General features: G+C 41.9%; 6 protein-coding genes across 11 annotated transcripts; 5 read left to right on the top strand and 1 right to left on the bottom strand.

Annotated features, from left to right (window-relative positions):
• The first annotated feature begins 72 nt into the window (after positions 1-72).
• On the top strand, positions 73-2506 carry LOC108010516 (dihydrolipoyl dehydrogenase, mitochondrial). Its single transcript, XM_017075390.4, has 4 exons — positions 73-266; positions 582-1109; positions 1171-2049; positions 2202-2506. The coding sequence occupies exons 1-4, from the start codon at positions 225-227 to the stop codon at positions 2265-2267; spliced, it is 1515 nt and encodes a 504-aa protein (XP_016930879.1). The 5' UTR covers positions 73-224; the 3' UTR covers positions 2268-2506.
• A 525-nt stretch (positions 2507-3031) lies between these two features.
• Positions 3032-5864, top strand: TrpRS-m (Tryptophanyl-tRNA synthetase, mitochondrial). Of its 2 annotated transcripts, none has more exons than XM_036814695.3 (3): positions 3032-3399; positions 3462-3889; positions 4154-5864. In XM_036814695.3, exons 1-3 carry the CDS (start codon positions 3181-3183, stop codon positions 5514-5516), a joined length of 2010 nt encoding a protein of 669 aa, XP_036670590.3. In that variant the 5' UTR covers positions 3032-3180; the 3' UTR covers positions 5517-5864. The 2 variants fall into 2 exon arrangements, with proteins under 2 accessions (XP_036670590.3, XP_036670591.3); XM_036814696.3 differs by having other exon boundaries at positions 3033-3399; positions 3465-3889.
• Positions 5865-5870: 6 nt separating this feature from the next.
• LOC108008027 (cationic amino acid transporter 2) lies at positions 5871-10901 on the bottom strand. 2 transcript variants are annotated; one of them, XM_036814697.3, is made up of 5 exons: positions 10741-10901; positions 8040-8407; positions 7692-7952; positions 6592-7377; positions 5871-6525 (listed from the first exon to the last, which is right to left on the bottom strand). In XM_036814697.3, exons 1-5 carry the CDS (start codon positions 10764-10766, stop codon positions 6074-6076), a joined length of 1893 nt encoding a protein of 630 aa, XP_036670592.3. In that variant the 5' UTR covers positions 10767-10901; the 3' UTR covers positions 5871-6073. The 2 variants fall into 2 exon arrangements, with proteins under 2 accessions (XP_036670592.3, XP_036670593.3); XM_036814698.3 differs by lacking the exon at positions 10741-10901 and adding an exon at positions 9242-9504.
• Positions 10902-12462: 1561 nt separating this feature from the next.
• LOC108010505 (antigen 5 like allergen Cul n 1-like) lies at positions 12463-14363 on the top strand. The gene is made up of 3 exons (XM_017075380.4): positions 12463-12626; positions 12831-13222; positions 13283-14363. The coding sequence occupies exons 1-3, from the start codon at positions 12480-12482 to the stop codon at positions 13752-13754; spliced, it is 1011 nt and encodes a 336-aa protein (XP_016930869.4). The 5' UTR covers positions 12463-12479; the 3' UTR covers positions 13755-14363.
• Positions 14364-14506: 143 nt separating this feature from the next.
• LOC108010483 (antigen 5 like allergen Cul n 1-like) lies at positions 14507-15915 on the top strand. Its single transcript, XM_017075354.4, has 3 exons — positions 14507-14721; positions 14810-15201; positions 15261-15915. Exons 1-3 carry the CDS (start codon positions 14542-14544, stop codon positions 15784-15786), a joined length of 1098 nt encoding a protein of 365 aa, XP_016930843.4. The 5' UTR covers positions 14507-14541; the 3' UTR covers positions 15787-15915.
• A 1098-nt stretch (positions 15916-17013) lies between these two features.
• LOC108010482 (arylsulfatase B) lies at positions 17014-21675 on the top strand. 4 transcript variants are annotated; one of them, XM_036814700.3, is made up of 8 exons: positions 17014-17102; positions 17810-17982; positions 18041-18211; positions 18267-18426; positions 18531-18757; positions 19070-19492; positions 19824-20655; positions 20926-21675. In XM_036814700.3, exons 3-7 carry the CDS (start codon positions 18074-18076, stop codon positions 20634-20636), a joined length of 1761 nt encoding a protein of 586 aa, XP_036670595.3. In that variant the 5' UTR covers positions 17014-17102; positions 17810-17982; positions 18041-18073; the 3' UTR covers positions 20637-20655; positions 20926-21675. The 4 variants fall into 4 exon arrangements, with proteins under 4 accessions (XP_036670595.3, XP_036670594.3, XP_070851712.1 ...); XM_036814699.3 differs by having other exon boundaries at positions 17052-17102; positions 17907-17982; XM_070995611.1 differs by having other exon boundaries at positions 17085-17102; positions 17917-17982.
• Positions 21676-21807: the final 132 nt, after the last annotated feature.

The following is a 21807-nucleotide window of genomic DNA, read 5'->3' as shown; positions in this document are numbered from 1 at the left end:
TTTTATATTTTATTTTATATAAATCGAAAGACATCAACCGAATGGAATTTTCCCAGCACTATCGATAACTCGCTGGCCGTCATATGACCACTATCGAATGCTATTCGCCAGCCCTGCGACCGCTCCGAGCTCCACAACACGAAAAACAGTCGGAAAAACACATCAAATTAGTGTTGTGTTTGTAGTTAAATAACGATTATCCTCTCAACTCGCCCGCTCCAGCCATGCAGTTCACGCTTCGCCATGTTGTGTCGGCAGTAGCCAAGGTAAAAATCGGCGGATTTTGGGTATTCCGTTTCCCAAACGGCTGTCGTCCCCCAAGTTATGCAATCTAACCTCACCGATGGGGTCGTGAAATGGGCAGGAAAAGCCTGGAAAATGCACCTGGATCACCTGCAGTGCTCATATGATCGCAGCGGGTGAATCACTGGCGTCTGGGGGATTTGTTTGGCCCCGTTTTCAAGGTCGCTAATTGGGCCAATTATCAGCTGATAGGCGGCCGGAGATTAGTGCGAAATGCGTGCGGCTGGCGTGATAAATGATAAGGTCACAGAACCTTTGCTAATCAGCTCTCTTTCCAGACTCCTCTGCGCACCAATGCCGCTATTCTGGGCGCCCTTAACGCCCGCTGCTACTCCACCACCCACGAGGCGGACGTTGTGGTGATTGGCTCCGGCCCTGGTGGCTATGTGGCAGCCATCAAGGCAGCCCAGATGGGCATGAAGACAGTCAGCGTGGAGAAGGAGGCCACTCTGGGCGGCACCTGCCTGAACGTCGGCTGCATTCCCTCGAAGGCGTTGCTGAACAACTCCCACTACTACCACATGGCCCACTCCGGCGATCTGGAGAGCCGTGGCATCAGCTGCGGGAGCGTTAGCCTCGACCTGGAGAAGCTCATGGGCCAGAAGGTCAACGCTGTGAAGGCCCTGACCGGCGGCATTGCCATGCTCTTCAAGAAGAACAAGGTCACACAGCTGACGGGCTTTGGCAGCATCGTCAACCCCAACGAGGTGCAGGTTACGAAGTCCGACGGCTCCACGGAGACGGTCAAGACCAAGAACATCCTCATTGCCACCGGTTCGGAGGTTACCCCCTTCCCAGGCATTGAAGTGAGTGCGAAAAGATGTAACACTCGTGTTATTTTATTAACCCTTTTACTATCATTCACAGATCGATGAGGAGGTCATTGTGAGCAGCACTGGCGCCCTGAAGCTGGCCAAGGTGCCCAAGCATCTGGTTGTCATCGGCGCTGGCGTTATTGGCCTGGAGCTGGGTTCGGTGTGGTCGCGTCTGGGCGCCGAAGTCACTGCCATCGAGTTCATGGACACGATCGGCGGCGTGGGCATTGACAACGAGGTCTCCAAGACCTTTCAGAAGGTGCTCGTCAAGCAGGGTCTGAAGTTCAAGCTGGGAACCAAGGTGACGGCTGCCTCGCGCAGCGGCGACAACGTCACCGTGTCCGTGGAGAACGTCAAGTCCGGCGAGAAGGAGGAAATCCAGTGCGACGCCCTGCTGGTCAGTGTGGGACGTCGTCCCTACACCGAGGGTCTGGGTCTGGAGGCTGTCGGCATTGTCAAGGATGACCGCGGCAGGATCCCCGTCAACGCCACCTTCCAGACTGTGGTGCCCAACATCTACGCCATCGGCGACTGCATCCACGGACCCATGCTGGCGCACAAGGCCGAGGATGAGGGTCTCATCACCATCGAGGGCATCAACGGCGGTCACGTGCACATCGACTACAACTGCGTGCCAAGTGTGGTCTACACGCACCCCGAGGTCGCGTGGGTGGGCAAGAGCGAGGAGCAGCTGAAGCAGGAGGGCGTTGCCTTCAAGGTGGGCAAGTTCCCCTTCCTGGCCAACTCGCGCGCCAAGACCAACAACGAGACTGACGGTTTCGTCAAGGTTCTTGCCGACCAGGCCACCGACAAGATCCTGGGAACCCACATCATCGGACCCAACGCCGGCGAGCTGATCAACGAGGCTGTGCTGGCCATGGAGTACGGAGCAGCGGCCGAGGACGTTGCCCGCGTCTGCCATGCGCATCCAGTAAGTGATCACTCATCGAAGAACTTACATAACTCAAAAATCACATTTCGTTCTTATCAAAAATTTTAATAACTTTGGTTTGAGGTTTTAATGGGTGATTTCTTTAGTCATGATTCAGCCGATCTAATATGGGAAAAATCTCTTCTTTTCAGACGTGTGCCGAGGCTTTGCGTGAGGCCAATGTTGCGGCTGCCTTCGGCAAGCCCATCAACTTCTAAGCACTTCCCCATCCCTGCCAGCTTTTGGAGAATTTTGCACCGCGTTTGAAATTATTGAAAAACCCCCAAATCGAAAAATTATCCTGACAGCCGAAACGACAGTCTCCGCATATTTGTAACTCTCGCTATAGAAACATTAAAGTGGAAACTATAAATATTGGTAATGGCGCCAGGCGTTAATTGCAATGTAATATGTGTATTAAGCTAGAATAAATACAACACAGTTTGAAAACTCGAAACTCAAGGCGTTCAATAGATTTATCGTCCTTCGATGTCTTTAGATGTTCTGGTATACTACTAATAAAGCTAAAAGCTATGGAGAAGCCAAAACATGTTCCGAGTGTTTTTTAAAAATGTACTTAAAACAACAAATTTTAAACAAAGTGACTCGCTGGAGCGTTTAATATATTTTACCTCGAAAAGTGTTGATTTTTTCTTTAAGATTTTAATGGGGTAGCACAATTTCATAATTTATTAAGTAAAGTGGAATTTGAATATTATGTTCATTGTTACTGCATTTCACAAAAGGAAATTACTGAACGGCGAATAAAAGTTAATAGATTATTATTTTTTCCGAGATTTTAACATCGTTTTCTCAAAGTGTATTTTTGATGAATTTATGGGAAAGAGTCAATGATATTTTAGTTTTAATAAAATATAACTTTTAAATAGACCAAAGCTAAAAGTAGCTATATTCGATTTTAGAAAAAAACCGCCAGACTGAGTATCACTGGACCAGCTGTCACACCGGCTTTCCGAAATCGATCTGGCAACGTTCGCCAGCTCAGTGTCAAAATTACGGCCCGTTTAAAATAAATAGTTTATTTTCGGGCTCCGTCTCACATTTAGTACTGCATTATTCCCAACATTTTTTGCTCGACGGCTTGGGGTACAAAATTCTTAGCTCTTTGCAATGTTCCGATTTGGCAAGCTTCGTCTCAGCCTCTCCGAGGTGGCCAAAAAGGAGCCGTCAGCAGTTCGTATGCAGCGGCGCTGCATTCAGGCGAGGAGCTTCTTGCCGGGATTGGCCAGTAGGTCGGCAGGGACGCCCTCTGCGACGGCCCAGGTGGCCGGTGGCGGCAAGCACCACGTCCAACCGCAAGCCCACAACATAGACAGTGGCGCCGAGGACGTAAGTACATTTGTGGGATTAGTTTACATAACACTTCACTCCAATACGATCCCCGATCCCAGCAGAACAGCCGCTGGCCTAGGAAGGTCTTCAGTGGCATCCAGCCCACAGGATCGCTGCATCTGGGCAACTACCTGGGCGCCGTCCGCAAGTGGGTACAGCTGCAGAATGCCCGCGACGACGTAACCGTCTGCATCGTGGACCTTCACTCCATTACCATGCCCCACAATCCGCCGCTTCTGCGCGAGAACATCTTCACCATGGCCGCCACGCTGCTCGCCTGCGGCATCGATCCCGGCAAGAGCACCCTCTTCGTCCAGTCCGCCGTCGCTGAGCACGCCGAGTTCAACTGGATCCTCAGCTCGATGACCACCATGCCGCGTTTGGCTCAGCTGCCGCAGTTCCGGGAGAAGTCCCGACTGCTCAAAGACGTCCCGCTGGGATTGTACGTATATCCGGTTCTTCAAGCAGCCGACATTATGCTCTACAAGTAAGTTGATGTCTTGCCTGCGGTAAGCCACATCCCAAGGTTACGAATTTACATTGATGCACTTAAGAAACCAGACCCAATTCAGCGCTAAGCGAATTCAGTGGCACCTTTATTTGTTTTAATGAATATAATCTTTTAAGTTTAAGTTGAGTTGACCTTCTGCAAGGAAGGACTTCTTTAAACAAACCAATATCTGTCATCAAATGTGGTTACCAATGACTCATCAATAATTACTTTGCATATTGATAACCGTTTCTTCACTAGGGCCACACATGTTCCTGTGGGCGCCGACCAGGTACAGCACATTCAGCTGGCTCAGCACTTGGCCAAAACCTACAACGGTCGCTACGGCGAGACCTTCCCTGTCTGCCACGCCATCATCGAGGAGGGTGACGCCTCCCGGGTGCTGTCTTTGCGAGATCCCTCCAAAAAGATGTCAAAATCGGAGGCCAATCCCAAGGCCACCATAAATCTTTGCGATTCGCCCGACCTAATCACGCAGAAGATAAAGAAGGCCGTCACAGACTTCACCTCGGACATAACTTATAATCCTGGCAAGCGAGCCGGAGTCAGCAACCTCGTCAATATCCATTCCCAGGTCACGGGGCAGCCCATCAAGACAGTGGTAGACGAGGCCGCCACCCTGGACACGGCCAAGTACAAAGACCGTGTGGCGGAGGCTGTGGTTGAGCACTTGCGCCCAATCCGGGAACAAATCCACCACCACATGACCAGGCGGAACGAGATGGTCTATTTGCTGGAAGTAGGCGCGGAAAAGGCACGTCAGCAGGCGCAACAGACGTTAAACGATGTGAAGCAGCGCCTGGGACTAGGCACCAGTGTCAATATTCCTGCTGCGGTGCATGTGGCGCCTCTACTGCCCGCTCCCGAGGTTTCGAAGACCTCGGCCAGTAGGCGAATGTCCAAGGACTTTGACGGCAATGTCCACGAGCGCCACGAGCGAATGTACGGATTTGGAGAACAGCCAAGCGGCGGAGCTGGCCAGCCGCCCACTGGGGAACTGGCCGAGATGTACCAGATGTCCCAGACGCCTCTTCCGCGAGTGGCCCGTCGCCCGCCCATTGTTCCCACTCAGTCTCTGCGCGTCGAGAAGCAGATGGGTAGTACCCGCACACGTCACGTATTCCAGATGGACACCTGCAATGCCCCGCACATTGGGTTCAAGGCGCCGCCGGGATTTGCTGCCAACATGGTCACTGGAGCACTGGCAAAGAGCAAGCGACCGACTGTTAAGCCCATAACGAGCAGCCTTGGATTCGGGCACTCGCAGGGCGGATCGTACAAGAGCAGCCAGAATGTTAATCCCAGTGCGGTGTCCACCATAGCACGTGAAGTGAATGCTGCCAGGAAGCAGGAGTTCACTTGCAATATGGCCAATTCTGCCTTCTACGCTGCCGCTCTGGAATCCCGCGCCAATTCGAAGCGCTCTAGTGAAAAAACCACTGCCAAGACGGGAGACAGTGAGTTTATTATCGTCGCGAACGAGGACGAAGAGCAGACCTCCTCCGAGGAGCAACGCGAGGAGGCTGAGGAGGAAGAGGCAGTGGAACGGGAACGGGAGAGCTCGGATCGCAAGGCCACCGAAGCTACCACAGTCGAGATTTAAGTCTAGGAAACATTGCAATTGTTATTAGTGTAGTACAAGTATACTTAGAGAACATTATTACTGTTAAATCTGTCGTTTTTATAAAAATAACAGAGTCTGCTGCAAAAACTAGTCAATATTTGAAGTACATGTCAAGAAGATAATTTAATAATTATTTTTATTCCCAACAAATTGACGTATCAAAATCGAATGACAAATGTGGAACAGAACTACCATTGATCGCTACAATTATGTTACATTAATTTTATATACTGTGAGTGCAGTACGATAACATTTTCCAAATATAAAATGTTAAATCCCACGTGAATAAATTGGACTGCTTAATTGTAGTCACCTAAGTAAATTAAACCACTGTTTAGCATACGAATATTCGTGTTTATTGCTTTCAGCTAACTTATTGTACTTCTCGTAGTTTTTGGTTTCCTATTTTACGGTATGAGGCTAGGTGCTTGTGTAAATTACATAGGTGAGTATGTGGATGATGAGAATCGCAGGTGCAATCGCGTATCTTTCAGGCAAAAAACAAATGTGTAGTGTGGTTAAATATCAATGTATACTTAAGATGTACTGTGCATCAATATCAGAGGCACTTCGTTGCCATACTTGGAGTTCTCCTGGCCGCCCAACAATGCAGAGTTGCTGCAATCGCGCATCATGGCGATGGAGTTGTTGCGCTGCTCTCGCTGCCTCAGGCGGCTGTGACGGATACCGTAGGATAAGAAGATGGCCAGACCGATGGCGATCCATATGCTGAAGCGTACCCAGGTGAGGATGTCCAGCTTGATCATCAGGTAGATGTTGATCAGAATGGAAATTCCCGGCAGCCAGGGTACCAGGGGCACCTTGAACGACAGCTTGACTCCCGAGGTTGGCTGACGCGAGATGATTAGGAGAAGCAGTACCAGTGGAATGGTGCCCAGCACCAGCTTAATACCATCAAAGGACGTTACGTTTGCTAAGTCCTCCTCGAACTTGGTCAGAATCTGTGAGAAGACCATGCACCAAAGAGCTGGAAATTAGATGATTTTATTAGGATTATTGATTTCTCGGATTATTTAATTAATTGTTTACTCACAGAACAGAGTCACACTGTAGGTGACGATCCTTGAAGACTGCTTCGTAGGCACTGTCTGGCCATTGAGATTGAAGATCCGCCTCCAAAGCGCACATGGACGATCCTGTTCGAGGCTGAGTGCCCGACCGTTTCCCACGATGCGACTTTCCCGACGATCGTCCACCTCGTAGCGCAGCATGAGCACACAACTGGCCACCATAGAGTAGGCCAACAGGGTTCCAATGGACATCATGTTCACGAGCTGGCTGAGGTTGAAAACGGCTGCCAGAATGCCCGTCAGCAGACCCGTGATCATGGTACCCTTAAAGGGAGTCTTGTACTTCTCGCTGATATCTCCGAGGAACTTGAACAGCAGCCCATCGTTGGACATGGCGAAAACGATCCTGGGCAGCGGGAACATGGCTCCCATCATGCTGGAGCACAGACCAAACATCGCTCCAATGCTGACCACATATTCGGCCACATGCCAGCCATTAATACGAAAGACATGGGGCAGCGGCGCCTTCTCGTCCTGCTCGAAATAGGGCAGCATCATGGTCAGCACAGTGGACACGCCAAAGTAGGCCAGAAAGATCATGGCCAACGAGACGATCACAGCAAATGGAATGGATTTCTTGGGGTTCTTGGCCTCTTCCCCAGCTGTGGCAATGCAATCGAAGCCAATGAAGCCGTAGAAGCAAACGGCAGCTCCTTTGATTATGCCCGAAACTCCGTACGGCATGAAGCCACCGTTGCCATAGCCCTCAGGAACCTCGGATTTTGGAATGGACCAGTTGCTGCTGGAAACTGAATGAAAAATGTTGTTAGATTATGAATGGGAAGAAATTAAGTATCATTTCCATGTATCAACGTGTTTACTAAAATAATGATTTTTGGGTTTTTAAGTTGTATAAGTAAACAATAATATATCTTTGATACCCATATGTTTAATACCCTTACTTATACATTTTTAATTTTCGACAGATTTATAAAGCTATTGTTAATCAGAACAAGCGTAATTTGTTTTTAGCAAGAAGTCTAAAGATTAGTTATTTCTAATAATTGTATTCCTCTAAATGAATTTACATCGTAACCCACTCCGTTTAAATTAAAGAACTCACCTTTGAAGAGCCCCGCGATGATCACGAAGAGCACCACTCCCAAATTCAGCATGGTAAAGACGTTGTTCACCCTGGTGGACTCTTTGGCTCCCACGGCAATGGCCAGGGAAAAGAGAATGGTGACCACGAAGGCGAACAGATCCGGATAGGCACCCATCCCATCGATGTTGAGAGGCATGTGAGTGCCCAGGAAAGTGCTCATTGGATTGCCGCAGAGCTGATCGAGATAGGTGCTTAAACCCTTGACGACACTGGCGGAGCCTAACGAATACAAACATGAGTACATCAGATTTTTTGGGCAATTAAATCAAATCAATCAGACGGCGGAGCCACTAATTGAAAGCTTACCAATTGCGTATTCGAGAATGAGATTCCAGCCGATGAGGAAGGCGATAAACTCGCCAATGGTCACATAGCTGTAGATGTACGCCGATCCCGCCTTTGGAACCCGTGCTCCAAACTCCGCATAGCAAAGTCCGGCGAAGATCGAGGCGATGGCAGCGATGAGGAAGCTAACGACCACTGCTGGACCCGCATATTGTTTGGAAACTTCTCCAGCGAGGACGTAGACACCCACGCCCAAAGTCGATCCAATTCCCAAGGCGGTGAGATCGAAGGCGGACAAAACCTTGGCCAATTTGGATTCATTGGAGTCCTCCAGGGGCTTCTTGCGTGTGAGCACGCGAAACGCATTCGTCACGCTCCAGCTGGGCATTCTGGAAAATGTTCATTAAATAATTATTATAATGGGTAAGTGTGCAATTGGGGCTTTAGGGCTTCTTGCTGACCCGTGCTATATGTAACCCGTCGTACTTTCGATGTTTACAGAACCCACATATTAACACGTTCGCAATTTGTGGAAAGTGCCTGTGGTAGGTGGGCCAAGAAATTGTGCGGAGTTGGGTTTATGGATCGGGCCATAAGAAAATTAGTGGGCGTCCGTTAATGTGCGAATGTAGACAACGGCTTTACGACCATCAGCGCGTCAAAGCTGATCTAAATTGGAGTCTTGTGATCATCGGGAATAATCCCCGATGACTAAGTGGGGAAATCTCCCTGCAAACGTCTCCTCAAATTTAGTATAGTGTATCGACTTAAACAAAGTCATTAAGTGTGTCTTAGTCCTCACAGAACTCAGAAATTCGTATGGGTATGTAATTTATTTAAATTTTGTTTTGTTACCCAATACTAAAAAGATAAAATCTCTCTTAAGTTTAAACATTTGCTTAGCTCATTTAATGGAAAAACCCAATTATTATAGTGGCAAAAAGTAAAATATTTATAATTAGATTAGGGACCTATTATTAGATCTAATAATAGGTATACTAATAACTCACTTTCGCCCAACAAAAAAAATATGTCTTAAAATATTAGTTACTTTCTTTCTTGTTTTCGGAACTAATTGCTATTTTATTATAGTTAATTGATTTGTTATTGGAGTTTTTTATCAATACTGGTATGGTAGTACATTTGAATTTTGATGCACACATCGAGCTTAAGAAACTTATTTGAAATTTACTTTTTTTCTACAACGGATATTTTCTTCTCACCTGCTTTTGAAAGTATTACTTGAATTCCTGTATGAACTATCACTTAAGTTTTTGTCTTTTTTATCACTCTGTACTTGCTTTTTTTTTGGGTATATAATATCACAAACTACAAGCCATCTTCGGTTTGCAAGGGCTGAATCGAGTTTCAAATAGCCGAATGGGTAAGTAATGACAGTTTATACAGTATCTGGTTGCCACTTAATTGAGTTTGAGTATTTGAATTCGCAATTTGGAATTTGATCGAGTTTCGTATGGCGCCGGAAAGCGTCCCACTTATTTCTGAGCGTTCGTCGAGCACGCCAGAGCCATTAAATAGTGAATCGGTTCTACGGCTCCGGGGGATCGTGGTGAGTTCGAACCGGACAGAAGCTTTCGCATCCTCAGGTCGGACACGATTGTGGTGGATTCACGCCTCTGACGCTGATAACGCTAATTGGTAACCCGTACCCTCCTACATTTCTGCCCCACCTGAATGTACTACAGTATGAGAGTTTTACCCGAGTGCATACCTTCAGTGGGAACTCTCGGTTTACCAGATGACTTGGCAGGTCGATGGGCCAAGTTTACCACAAGCCCTAATGAATTGTCGGGTTCGATTAGCGGTTCAGGTAGTATAATCTTTTTGTCATTGTTAAATAAATAGGCGAGTAGCTAAGCAGTTGGGTCCCTAAAAAAGCAGGCATAACTTGGCTATTTATTGACCTACAATTTTATTAATTAACTTATTTATTTAATTTTACTTTATAATAAATATACAAATAAAAGGCTCTTTAAAATTAACAATAAAATAAAAAACGTAAAAAAAAATTAAGTAAACAAAAGTGTTGAGGACTTACATTAAGACTTTACATAAAAATAATATGACTTAGATTTTTAAATAATGTCCTAAGTTTGTTTGTTCTTCGGGCAGCGCATAATTTTTCATATGTATAATATTATCAGACATTATGGTAATGTCTAAGGAAACCTTTTAAAGATAAGAAAACGATCGTACAAGAAAGGTTTTTGTTCTTGGTAAGTTTGATTTGAAAAAATATTATTATTTTATTTTTAATTTTTTTTTCAATTTTATTTTTTTCAAGACATAAAGTGAAGTAAAATAGTTTATATGCATTAGTCACGTGAAGATCACACTTAGCTTGTCTGGCTGGAACTGTTTACGCGGCAAATTTAAAAACAGCAGCTGAAGTTTCAGTTTTGTCTCCCTATAGAGCATTTTTCAGTAGGGGTGCTGCAAGCCCCTGAATTATTTTGTTTGCTTACGGCACTACTAATTTGGCTTTGTTTGAGCTTTCCATTGACATGGACGCGTGGAGATTCTGGCATTGTTTATACGCAGCTCAGCTGATAGGATAGCTGGGTATTCGCGTCTTGTGGCCGAGAGGTGGGTGCTAAATCGTGGCTAAAATTAGCCACCGTGTTTGATTGCATTTAACGCTAATTTTAGACACTTGTTGCATGCGTGTTCTTGAGCCCCCCACACATGCCGAAAAACTCACCCATAGTACTCAGCAAACTCCTCCATTGTTGTCACCCGAATCGATTTGATTAAATTCAATTAATACTGTGTCGCTCATCAATTTGCGGCCGCTTTCCGCTCTTCACATAACCGTTCTGCCACGAACCATGTGTTTTGGTCTCTAGAACCGGCCAGAAAATCACATTTCCACGCAACACATTGCAGCTGCCGTTCTCTCCCTATCCACCGCTCTCTCTGCCAGTTTCCATAGACGTAGTCACCAGGGTTTTTGTACCTGTCCAATAAAGTGTACCTTTAATATTAAATACAAACTACAGGTGTCTTCTTTACGAGATCTCGCTCACATAAGATTCTAAAGATTTGGGGCATGGTTGGTGTGAAAAGTGGAGTGAAATCTGCGTGGATTCTCCTCACCCTCAGATGATATTTTAAAAAAATTGTTTTTAGAAAGCAACCTACAAAATTTTGCTTTAAATCTGTCATTCAGTGGGAATGAATGATTTAAACAAAATGATCTCAAAATTACGTTTACTTTTTCAAATGCATATCTTGCCGATATTAAGTTCGTCCATAGATGACAAATATTTGTTCATTTTGTAAGTCAGAAAAGGAAATAGCTAAAACTATAATTAAAAAGTTGAAAAAGTTGGGTTTTAATAGTATCAATGAAATGTGATCATAAAGACTGTCTATGACTATACAATTTCAAAAATTGCAAGAACTAAAAGAAATGACACTAAAAGTCTCTACTCAGTCTAAGAATACCAAAAATGTATTAAGAATTAGAAATCCTTTTTTTTTTTTTTGAAGCAAAAATGAAAATATTTTTTATATATTTTATGGTTTACCTAACGCGCTACGTCCATGTCTATCCATTGTTTTTTCTGTGAAGCGGGAGAGAAACCGGGTAGTCAACTTCTTCAAATCTCCATGAGCCAGATATGCTCCCGATATTTATACACTCAACGCGGTGGTCTGGCAGCCCTAATTTAGCCGGTAAGAAATACAATACAATAGCGCTCTCTCCTTTGGCTCTCTTTGGGCTTTGTTGTTATGCTTATTTTTTAGCCACTTCTATTTCATCAGCCCTCCGTTCCACCCTTAACTGAAATTATTTATTTTTGCAAAACATTCAGGGCTGAAAATACACTTTTTCTAGATATGAATTCTTTCGAAACAATATGGACTTAAACAAAAATGTATTTTGAAGGTATTCAAAAACGAGCGATTGTAAAATTAAAATATTTTTATTAATTTACATTAACATAAAAATATTTTATTTCGTTTTTATATATAATAATTAAAAGAAATCTGAAAATTACTTCACAAATATCAAAAAATAAAAATGTATTATTTATTCACAATTAACGTCACATTTTCATGTGCTAATCAGTAAGAAGCAACCATTTAAATGTTTGAATGAATCATGCGCCTGTACATACAATACAAAGAATTGCGCTTGTTGTAGGGGCAGTACTTCAAATATATTTATTTAAAAATTGGATACAATTTCAAGATATTATTACTTAGCAAAGTTAAACTATGATCTATTGATTTTAAAATCAAACAATATCTGGATAAACTCATTGGTTAAAATTGAATGGCATAGTTTTTGCTGCAAGGGTATACAAACTTCGTTGGCCGAAGTTAGTTTCTTGTCTGTCTTTGCTCATAATGGACCGAGCCTAAACTCATAAACGAAACTAATTTGGATGCCAAATAATGATGGAAGTAGTTAGTTTACAAGGGAATATAAAGATGTGGAGTGCTTTCTACGTTGCAACCGGACTGTTCCTTTTTTTCAACCTGGATGTTGTCAAACTGGTACCAGAAACGAACTATTGTACTTTAAAAAACTGTCCAGCCGACAAGGAATTACCACATATTGGATGCAATAATGAGGGAGTAAGTGTGAGAGGCTAGAAACTATCATTTAATTGTAGTACTCACAGATTAAGTGGGGATTTCCGTAAAGCAGCCTCAAAAACAGCAGGATTTTTTAAGAAGCATTTTTTCGACCTTATCATTAAACAAAATATTAAGAATTATTTGACTTGCTAGATTAAAATACCATTTTATTAATGTATGTGAAATGTCTGACAATTACAGAACTGGTCGTCACAGTGTGGAACGGAGCCAAAGATAGTTTCCTTATCCAGTAAAACTCAGAATTTCATCTTACACTATCACAACACATATCGGGATATTGTGGCCGGCAGCAAATTCCATAGGTTACCGAATGCAGCACGCATGCTTCAAATGAAGTGGGATCGCGATCTGGCATATTTGGCCGAGCTACTTGTGAAACGCTGCGATCTACAGCCCACAAAACACTGCATTTCCACGGAAGTATTCTCCTCTCCAGGATACCATGCGGTCTACAACAAGTTCAAGGCGAACGCGAGTAAACTTAAAATAATAAGATCCCAGCTGAATGCGTGGTACGATCAGTATAAGCACGTCTCTGCGCCCAGTTTAATAGATGGATTGTCCATTGATAAGTAATTCATTGATCAAGAACAAATCTGGAATTTGGTTACTTTCTATTTTTTTTGTTTCAGCAAAGAGATTGGACACTTCCTCAGAATGATGGTGGGCCCAAGTAACAGATTGGGCTGTGCCATAGCCAGAATCAAAAAAGATAAATGGACCCATCAATGGCTATCCTGCCTGTATAGCTGTTCACCCAAGAAACACTCCATACTATATGAATATTCTGCCAAGCCCGCAATGTATTGTAGCACCGGTGTTGATGGAAGGTTTCAACATCTTTGCAATGTCTCAGAGCCTGTGGTAGATTGCAAGCATTCTGAGTTGTTCAAAGCAGTCATTACTAACGATACTGCATCGATTATCAGGGGCATGATGAGCAAACAAGTTAAGTCCCGGACTCTTTGTGGTATCTGTAGCATTTGCTGCCAGTGGTGGGATTGGGCGAAAGGTACTTGGGGTCTGGTAACGAATACTTGGAGTACCATTGTCGGTGGTAGTGGTGGTGGTGGTGGTGGAGGTGAAGATGAAGGTGAAGAATGAATCCCATAGTAATATTTTTGGAAACATTATAATCATTAAAGGGTTTATAATAAAAACTATTTCGAAGTGATATTTAAATTTTTGTTGTTTTGAAATAGATTTATTTTAAGAAAATACTTAAATGTAATTTTAAAAGAAGCAAACAGAACGGTAACCATCTATAATAGAATTTATTTACCTTCAAGATGAGCCATCATAAATTTAGATTACTTCAGATAGGCCAGACCGATATTTTGCGGGATTTGACAGTTGGAAGTTATGTTTTTTCGATCGTTTGGTTAACCGCAACGCATTTATTTATTAATTAATCGCCAATGGATAAGTCCTATTCTGCATACAATTATTTAACTTTTTCTACAATCTCTCCAACCTATTGATCTGGAAGGGTTCCAAATAAAGGAAGCGTATTCAACTCTGGATCGGACAAACGCGTAGTATTCGGACAATATGAAATAACGAAATTTGTAGTTCAAGCTGAAGACAATAAGTTAATAACCACTAAATAGTACGGTTGCCTGCCCCAAAGCACGTATGTAGTTCTCAACCCTGATGGAAAGAAGGACAGACGGGCACGGCTAAATCGACTTGCCTAGTTTTGCTGATCAAGATAATATATACCTTACATGACAAAAAATCTATTTTTCAATGCCCTAAAAACAAAAGCGTAACTAATAATTATTAATAAAGTCATGGCCCAAAATACAGCATTTAAATATAATGTTTTTAGCCACACTTGATCATAATGAACCAAGGCTAATAATATAATCGAGGCTAATTTTAAAACCGAATGATGGATGACACAGTTAGTTTGAAAGGAAATATCAAGATGTGGAGTGGTTTTTGCGTTGCAATGGGGTTGCTGTTTTTTGCGGATGTAGTCAATCTGGTCCCAGAAACAGACTATTGTACTTTAAATAACTGCCTAGAAGACAGGGAACTTCCTCATATTGGATGCCATAATGAAGGGGTGAGCGTTGAAGTATATAATTTAGCATTTTCTTTCTTACCCACCCTAATGACTCCCTAATTCCCTGGTTTTTCATTTTAAATTGCAGAAATGGTCGTCAAAGTGTGGAAAGGATGCAAAAATCATTCCTTTATCCCAGAGCATGAAAGATTTCATCTTGTACTATCACAACACATATCGCGATATTGTGGCCGGCAGCAAATTCCATAGGTTACCGAATGCAGCACGCATGCTTCAAATTAAGTGGGATCGCGAACTGGCATACCTGGCTGAGCTCCTTGTGAAACGCTGTGACCTCAAACCCACAACACACTGTATTTCTACGGAAGTATTCTCCTCTCCGGGCTACCATGCGGTCTACAACAAGTTCAAGGCGAATGTGAATCCACTCAGGATAATTAGATCACAGCTGAATGCTTGGTACGATCAGTATAAGCACGTCTCCGCACCCAGTTTATTGGATGGATTGTCCAGTGATAAGTACATTCTTGTTGTGGGCCTATTAGAGCGACCTTGCGACTTATTTTTTTTCACTTTAGCAAAGAGATTGGACACTTTCTGAGAATGATGGTGGGCCCAACTAACCGAATGGGCTGCGCCATAGCCAGAGTCGAAAAGGATGGATGGACCCACCAATGGCTATCCTGCCTATACAGTTGTGCACCCGAGAAACACTCCGTCCTATACGAGTACTCTGCCAAACCCGCAGTGTATTGTAGCACCGGCGTTGATGGAAAGTTCCAACATCTTTGCAATGTCACAGAGCCTGTGGTAGATTGCAAGCATTCCGCGTTGTTCAAGGCAGTCATTACCAACGATACTGCATCGCTTATCAGGGGCATGATGAACCAACAAGTCAAATCCAGGACTTTATGTGTAATCTGTTCTCTCTGCTGCAAATGGTGGGATTGGGCTGCAAATTCTTGGAGTCTGGTTAAGAATACTTGGAATACGCTTATCGGCGGTAGTAAAGCCGGAGGCGGACATGGAGGCGGACATGGAGGCGGACATGGAGGCGGACATGGAGGCGGACATCATGATGATGAAGAAGATGATGATCATTGATAATTCCTTTATTGTCAAAAATGGACAATTGTTGTTTTTGATATTTGAAGTAAAAGGGTACTTTGTATTTGTTATTACAGGCAAAAGAAAGGGTATGCGACCCAATAAAGTTTAAATTCAACCTTTGCATTTCCTCCTGTGTAAATTTTAGTAATGCCTGCTCTGTGCAAGATTGTTTTAAAAGTTGGCCACGCTTTAACGCGAAAAAATGTGTGGATCCATAGTCAAAAGCTACAACTGAAAATAAACAAGAAAGGAAGTTAACTTCGGCAAGCCGAAGCTTGTATACCCTTGCAGTTATAATTATTAAATTTAAAAACACATAAAACTATATTCCCAGTAGTATAAGATAATATGTCAGAAAACACCGAAGCTATAATTTGTTTCATATTATTTTCCTACCAATTTTCCATCGTTCCAATCTGGAAACCAGATCCGGCTGGTTCCGACTTATATACTACCTCCAAAAGATATAAGACTTTTCGGAAAGTTTCAGCCCGATAGCTTTAAAACTGAGAGACTAGACATGGCTAGATCGACTCGTCTAGTCATGCTGATCAAGAATGTATACTTTATGGGAAACGTCTCCTTCACTGCGTTTCAAACTTCTGACTGAAATCATTATACCCTCTGCAAGGGTATAAAAAAACACGTTTTTCAAATCGGCCAGTTATGTAAATTTAACATTGTAAAATGATATTGAGTATAATAAATAAGTTTAGAATTGAAAATTTCTCAATCCATCCATGGCTTCTTCTGGTGGTTCTGAAACAACGCCATCTTAAGACTTTTTTTGCAGTAATGCATTGAAAAATTTTCCAAATCTGAATGTTATTATGCTATCCGACTGTGTTTAAAAGTTTTATTTTAATTCTTTCCAAAAAAATATTTTTAGTAATTCTTTTTTATATTTTTATTTTATTTATTTTGTTTTTATATTTTTTACGTAATGTAGGTAATAAGATAATGTAATTACATTATTTTAAAGTTTGATGGAATTCTTACGTGCATCAACACAAGTCCCATCCGAATGCCGCTCGAAGTCATTTCTATTGTTATTTTAATGAAACTTATTTTTCCTCCTAAAAGTATTCACCAAAAACCGCTCCTTCCGCATCATATCACGCTCTCTCTCATTCGGTACCACCCACTCCAAGCTGGTTTGATGTTTATTTGGAGGGGATACATATTAGCCAGTAACTGGCTATTAAGGCAGTCTCGAATTATTTTCAGATGTTATTCAGTTGCTCTCCGCACTTCGAGTACGGCGGATCAGATCAGAACGCGGGATACAATAAAATCGATCGCGAATACTTGTGAGTGGAATTGGCATGCACGAATCCAGCTGATAAGCCCATTGTTATTTGGATTCCTTTTATTCTCTTTCGTGGAACATGTTTCTCTGTGGTCATTATAAAAGTGTGTGAACAGAATAAAATGATTCAGCAATAAACACCGCCAAATCTTTGAATAAAATTTCGGTACTTATATCAGTGGGTTTGGAGTGACAGTTGAAAACAATTAAAGAAATTAAATTTTATATAAGGAGGGGTTAGGCAATAAATAAGCAACAAGTTCGAATGTGATACTGGCTTGTTGTCACTTACTTATTGTAGTGGTACTTAAATGCAAGATTGCATACATAATGTAAGAACATTTATGAAGTTTTTTTTTTACAAACATTTTTTGTTAGTTGTATTTATGGGTTTTATTGTTATTACATAAATATTTAAATGTATTTGCAAGAATTCATTATTTTTAGCACCCAAAAAATGATATAAATGGTATAAAAAAGCAATTGTTTCGGTTGAGAACAATGATACTCCCAAGCCAAACTTTCAGCACGGCAGTGATCATAGGCAATTTCCTACTTAACTAATTCCCAGCTCCATCTCATTTGCATTTTAATCGTAATTGCTGTGTTCTTTATGTATGCCTAATTTGATGAAAATATTTGCACAAGTGCGAGTATGGACTCGATGTTTGCTTACTGCTTATCAGTTGTTTTATTTTGTTTATTTAGTTTGTTCCCCGACTATTTGTTAATCAATTGAACTAGAAACAAGTAGCTAAACTGTAGATATTTCTGAAAATTAACTACTAAAAACTCCATAAAATAAATTATATTAGGAGTCATTTAACTGCTAAGATATCCGGAACGGACTGACGAGCTCATTCATCATTGTCGCCCATTTGGTATGTTAATTTTTAAAACGCTAATTTGCACTAATTCTCATTTGTTTGTTTTTACTAGCTGTCCCACATATTCCTCACTCCATTCACGGCGATGTCAACTAATCGGGATAAACTCAGCAGTTCTATTTCGTTGTTCACTACTGGATTAGTTTTATGTACTGCCTTATGCAGTGTTATAACTGCCACATCCGATAAGCCCAATATAATCATTATTATGGCCGATGATTTGGTGAGTCTAATACGCTGTTTAATACTGTTAAATAACGAATGTTATTCTATATTAGGGTTTCGACGACGTAAGTTTCCGCGGCTCCAACAACTTCCTCACTCCCAACATTGATGCTCTGGCCTATAGCGGTGTGATCCTGAACAATCTCTACGCCGCTCCCATGTGTACTCCCAGTCGAGCTGCTCTTCTAACTGGAAAATATCCCATTAGTACAGGCAAGTCAATTAAATTCCTATAATTTTATATAGCAATTTATTAAAGCAATTTAATTTGTATATGATATTCCTAACATAAAAATGATTGTATAAATGTTCTTCAGGTATGCAGCATTATGTAATCGTGAACGATCAACCCTGGGGTCTTCCATTAAATGAGACCACCATGGCGGAGATTTTCCGGGAAAATGGCTATCGAACAAGTCTCTTGGGAAAGTGGCACTTGGGAATGTCACAGCGCAACTTTACGCCCACACAACGGGGCTTCGATCGTCATTTGGGGTACCTTGGGGCCTATGTTGATTACTACACGCAGAGCTATGAACAAAAGGTAGGAAACACATCCATTTTTACCTAAATATTTTTTACAAGATTAACTTTTCCCATCTGCCAAGAAGTAGGCAATATTTTCAAAACCTAAAGACTGCAACAATCTGTTAAATATTAATAACCTCTTTTAAACCCTGATATAAGTGTTTATAAACACGGAAGCAAGTATACTTGTGGCAATCCAATATGTGATCTTAAAAAAAAACTTTTGGGTTTTAAGCGACGGGTCAATATTACTAAAACTAGACTTTTAACATTTTTTAAGATTTTAAAATAATACATGAATTTTTGCTGTAAATTCTTTTCTTTATAGGATAAAGGCTTTAATGGACACGATTTCCGGGATAATCTGAAATCCACTCACGATCAGGTGGGACACTATGTCACCGATGTGCTCACTGATGCTGCCGTCCAGGAAATTGAGGACCACGGATCGGGAAATAAAAGCCAGCCACTCTTTCTGCTTTTAAATCACCTGGCTCCACATGCTGGAAATGAGGATAATCCACTGCAGGCACCTGCCGATGAGTTGGCCCGATTCGATTATATTGGAAATGAAACCCACCGCATTTATGCCGCAATGGTTTCGCGTCTGGACAAAAGCGTGGGAATGGTCATAGACGCCCTGGCACGACAGGAAATGCTCCAAAACAGCATCGTACTCTTCCTGTCTGATAATGGGGGGCCAACCCAGGGAACCCACTCCACCACCGCCTCCAATTATCCATTAAGGGGAGTAAGTACATAAACAATTTTGAGGATACAATATTTTCACTATCATTAGTTTTTGGCACTGTAATGAAATATTTTTTCAGTGGCATTGTTTTTTTCAATGTCAATGAAATGTACTTTTTTGGAAATTTAAGGAAATGTATAATACAAAGAAGTGTATTTTCAGTAACATTCCATTTAGAAAGTGTAATGAATGTATTTTCGGAAGCATTACCTTTAAAAAAAAATTTGAAAAATGCAATATTTTTTACTGGCACTTCTTTTTAAAGTAGGAACCACATTTGAATTGCCTTCTATTGAGATTCATTGATTTCTTTAACCTTCTTTAACCCTAGCAAAAGAATACCCCCTGGGAGGGTGCCCTGCGATCCTCGGCGGCCATTTGGAGCACTGAGTTCGAGCGCTTGGGAAGTGTGTGGAAGCAGCAGATCTATATTGGCGACCTCCTACCCACGTTGGCAGCAGGAGCGGGAATATCGTTGGATCCGGAACTCCACCTGGACGGTTTGAATCTCTGGTCAGCCCTTAAGTACGGATACGAGTCGGTGGAGCGGGAGATTGACCACGTACTCGATGAGGATCTGGAGGAACCCCACCTGTCATACACGCGTGGCAAGTGGAAGGTAATCAGCGGTACTACCAGTCAGGGACTTTACGACGGCTGGCTGGGTGAAAGAGTGACCAGTGAGGTGGATCCGCGCTCCGAGGAGTACGAGGATCTCATCCGGAACACCAGTGTCTGGCAGCAGTTGCAGCGGGTATCCGCCGGAGAGCGCAACATCAGCGAGCTGAGGGATCAGGCCAGGATCGAGTGCCCGGATCCTGCGACAGGGATCAAACCCTGCATGCCCCTTGAGGCACCCTGCCTCTTCGACATCGACGCGGATCCCTGCGAACGGAGCAACCTTTATGAGGAGTATCAAAACACGACAATTTTTCTGGATCTTTGGGCGCGAATTCAGCAGTTTGCCAAACAGGCCCACCCTCCGAACAATAAACCTGCGGATTCGGAATGCGATCCCCGATTTTACAACAATGAGTGGACGTGGTGGAAGGATGAGCAGCGTTCGAGTTCGGGGACAATTGTGGGGATGAAAGAAGTCAGCTTTTTCCTAATATTCATCCTTACTAGTCGTTGGATTCTCTAAATTTAAGATAACTCTTTGAGTAAGTTCTACACGAGATTTATACTCAAATATTTTGCAGTAAACACAATACAGTTCCACATAAACACGTCTGTCTTGATATTTGAAAAAATATCCGAAAAAAATCTTAAAATCTTAAATCTTATAGTTTAGTATAGTATTAAATGACTTATTAAACTTAACGACAACGTTGTATCTGCTCGGAAAATTTAAAATTTTTTAATCTAATTCCGAATTAATTTAATTCTTTCAAATTAAAATTATCATTTTCTAACAAGTTTTTTTATTTCAGGTTCTATACCAGCAATAATACTAGAAGGTCTTACGAATACTGTAATACTAATTTATTTACCGCATAAAAAAAATCAAAGTCATATCAAAATTGATAAGCAATGGAAACATTTCTTTATGCTGATGACAACTACACTGTGTCTCTATACCACTCACTGTTAATCGAGAGTTTGGAGTAAACCAATTTAGATAATTTATAACTTAATTTTGACCAAACTGTAAACATTTCTGAGTAATGTCTATATGGCTGGTGTCCAATAGCCAATCCGCCTGCTTATCTTATCGATCACTTCTGCGAAAACTGATAAGCTGAAAACCCCCTCAAATCAATCAAAACCACACAAAAGTAGATCTCTGTCAATCAAAGTGGTTTACAAGTAATTCACAGAACTTAATGAAAATGTGAGGATGTTTATATTTTACGACTATCAGTTTCTCCAGATTTAATTTTGAAATCAACCAAGCGGTAATTATGGTTATCACAAGGATAATGTTAAAAATTATAAGAGACTTAATTTACTTGTTATGTTTGCCAAATTCACCATAAGATAATATAAACTAAGGCCTGTTTCTCATCCTCTTGATAAAATAAAATAGGTTTAAGGAATCGGAAGTAAAAAGCTGAAAATATAATTTTCTTTTAACATGAGGAGGAGAGAAAGTCCTTAACTCAGTCAAATGTTACGGTTTGTTTTGTAAATATTCTTAAAGCGAATTAAATTGTTGTGATGCGTATCTATAATCAAAAACATATATTTGTGTTTTTTTACAACACCAACTGCGTAAGGTAATAAAAATATGATTAATTCCCAATTATATTTAAATAAATTTGCGTTTGTTTTTTACTTATTGTATTTTTTTAACATGAAGTCAAAACTTATTT

The sequence above is a fragment of the Drosophila suzukii genome, chromosome 3, assembly GCF_043229965.1.
Source record: "Drosophila suzukii chromosome 3, CBGP_Dsuzu_IsoJpt1.0, whole genome shotgun sequence".
Taxonomy (NCBI): domain Eukaryota; kingdom Metazoa; phylum Arthropoda; class Insecta; order Diptera; family Drosophilidae; genus Drosophila; species Drosophila suzukii.
Note: the sequence above shows the minus strand (reverse complement) of the source record. Positions and strands in the feature narration are given on the sequence as shown.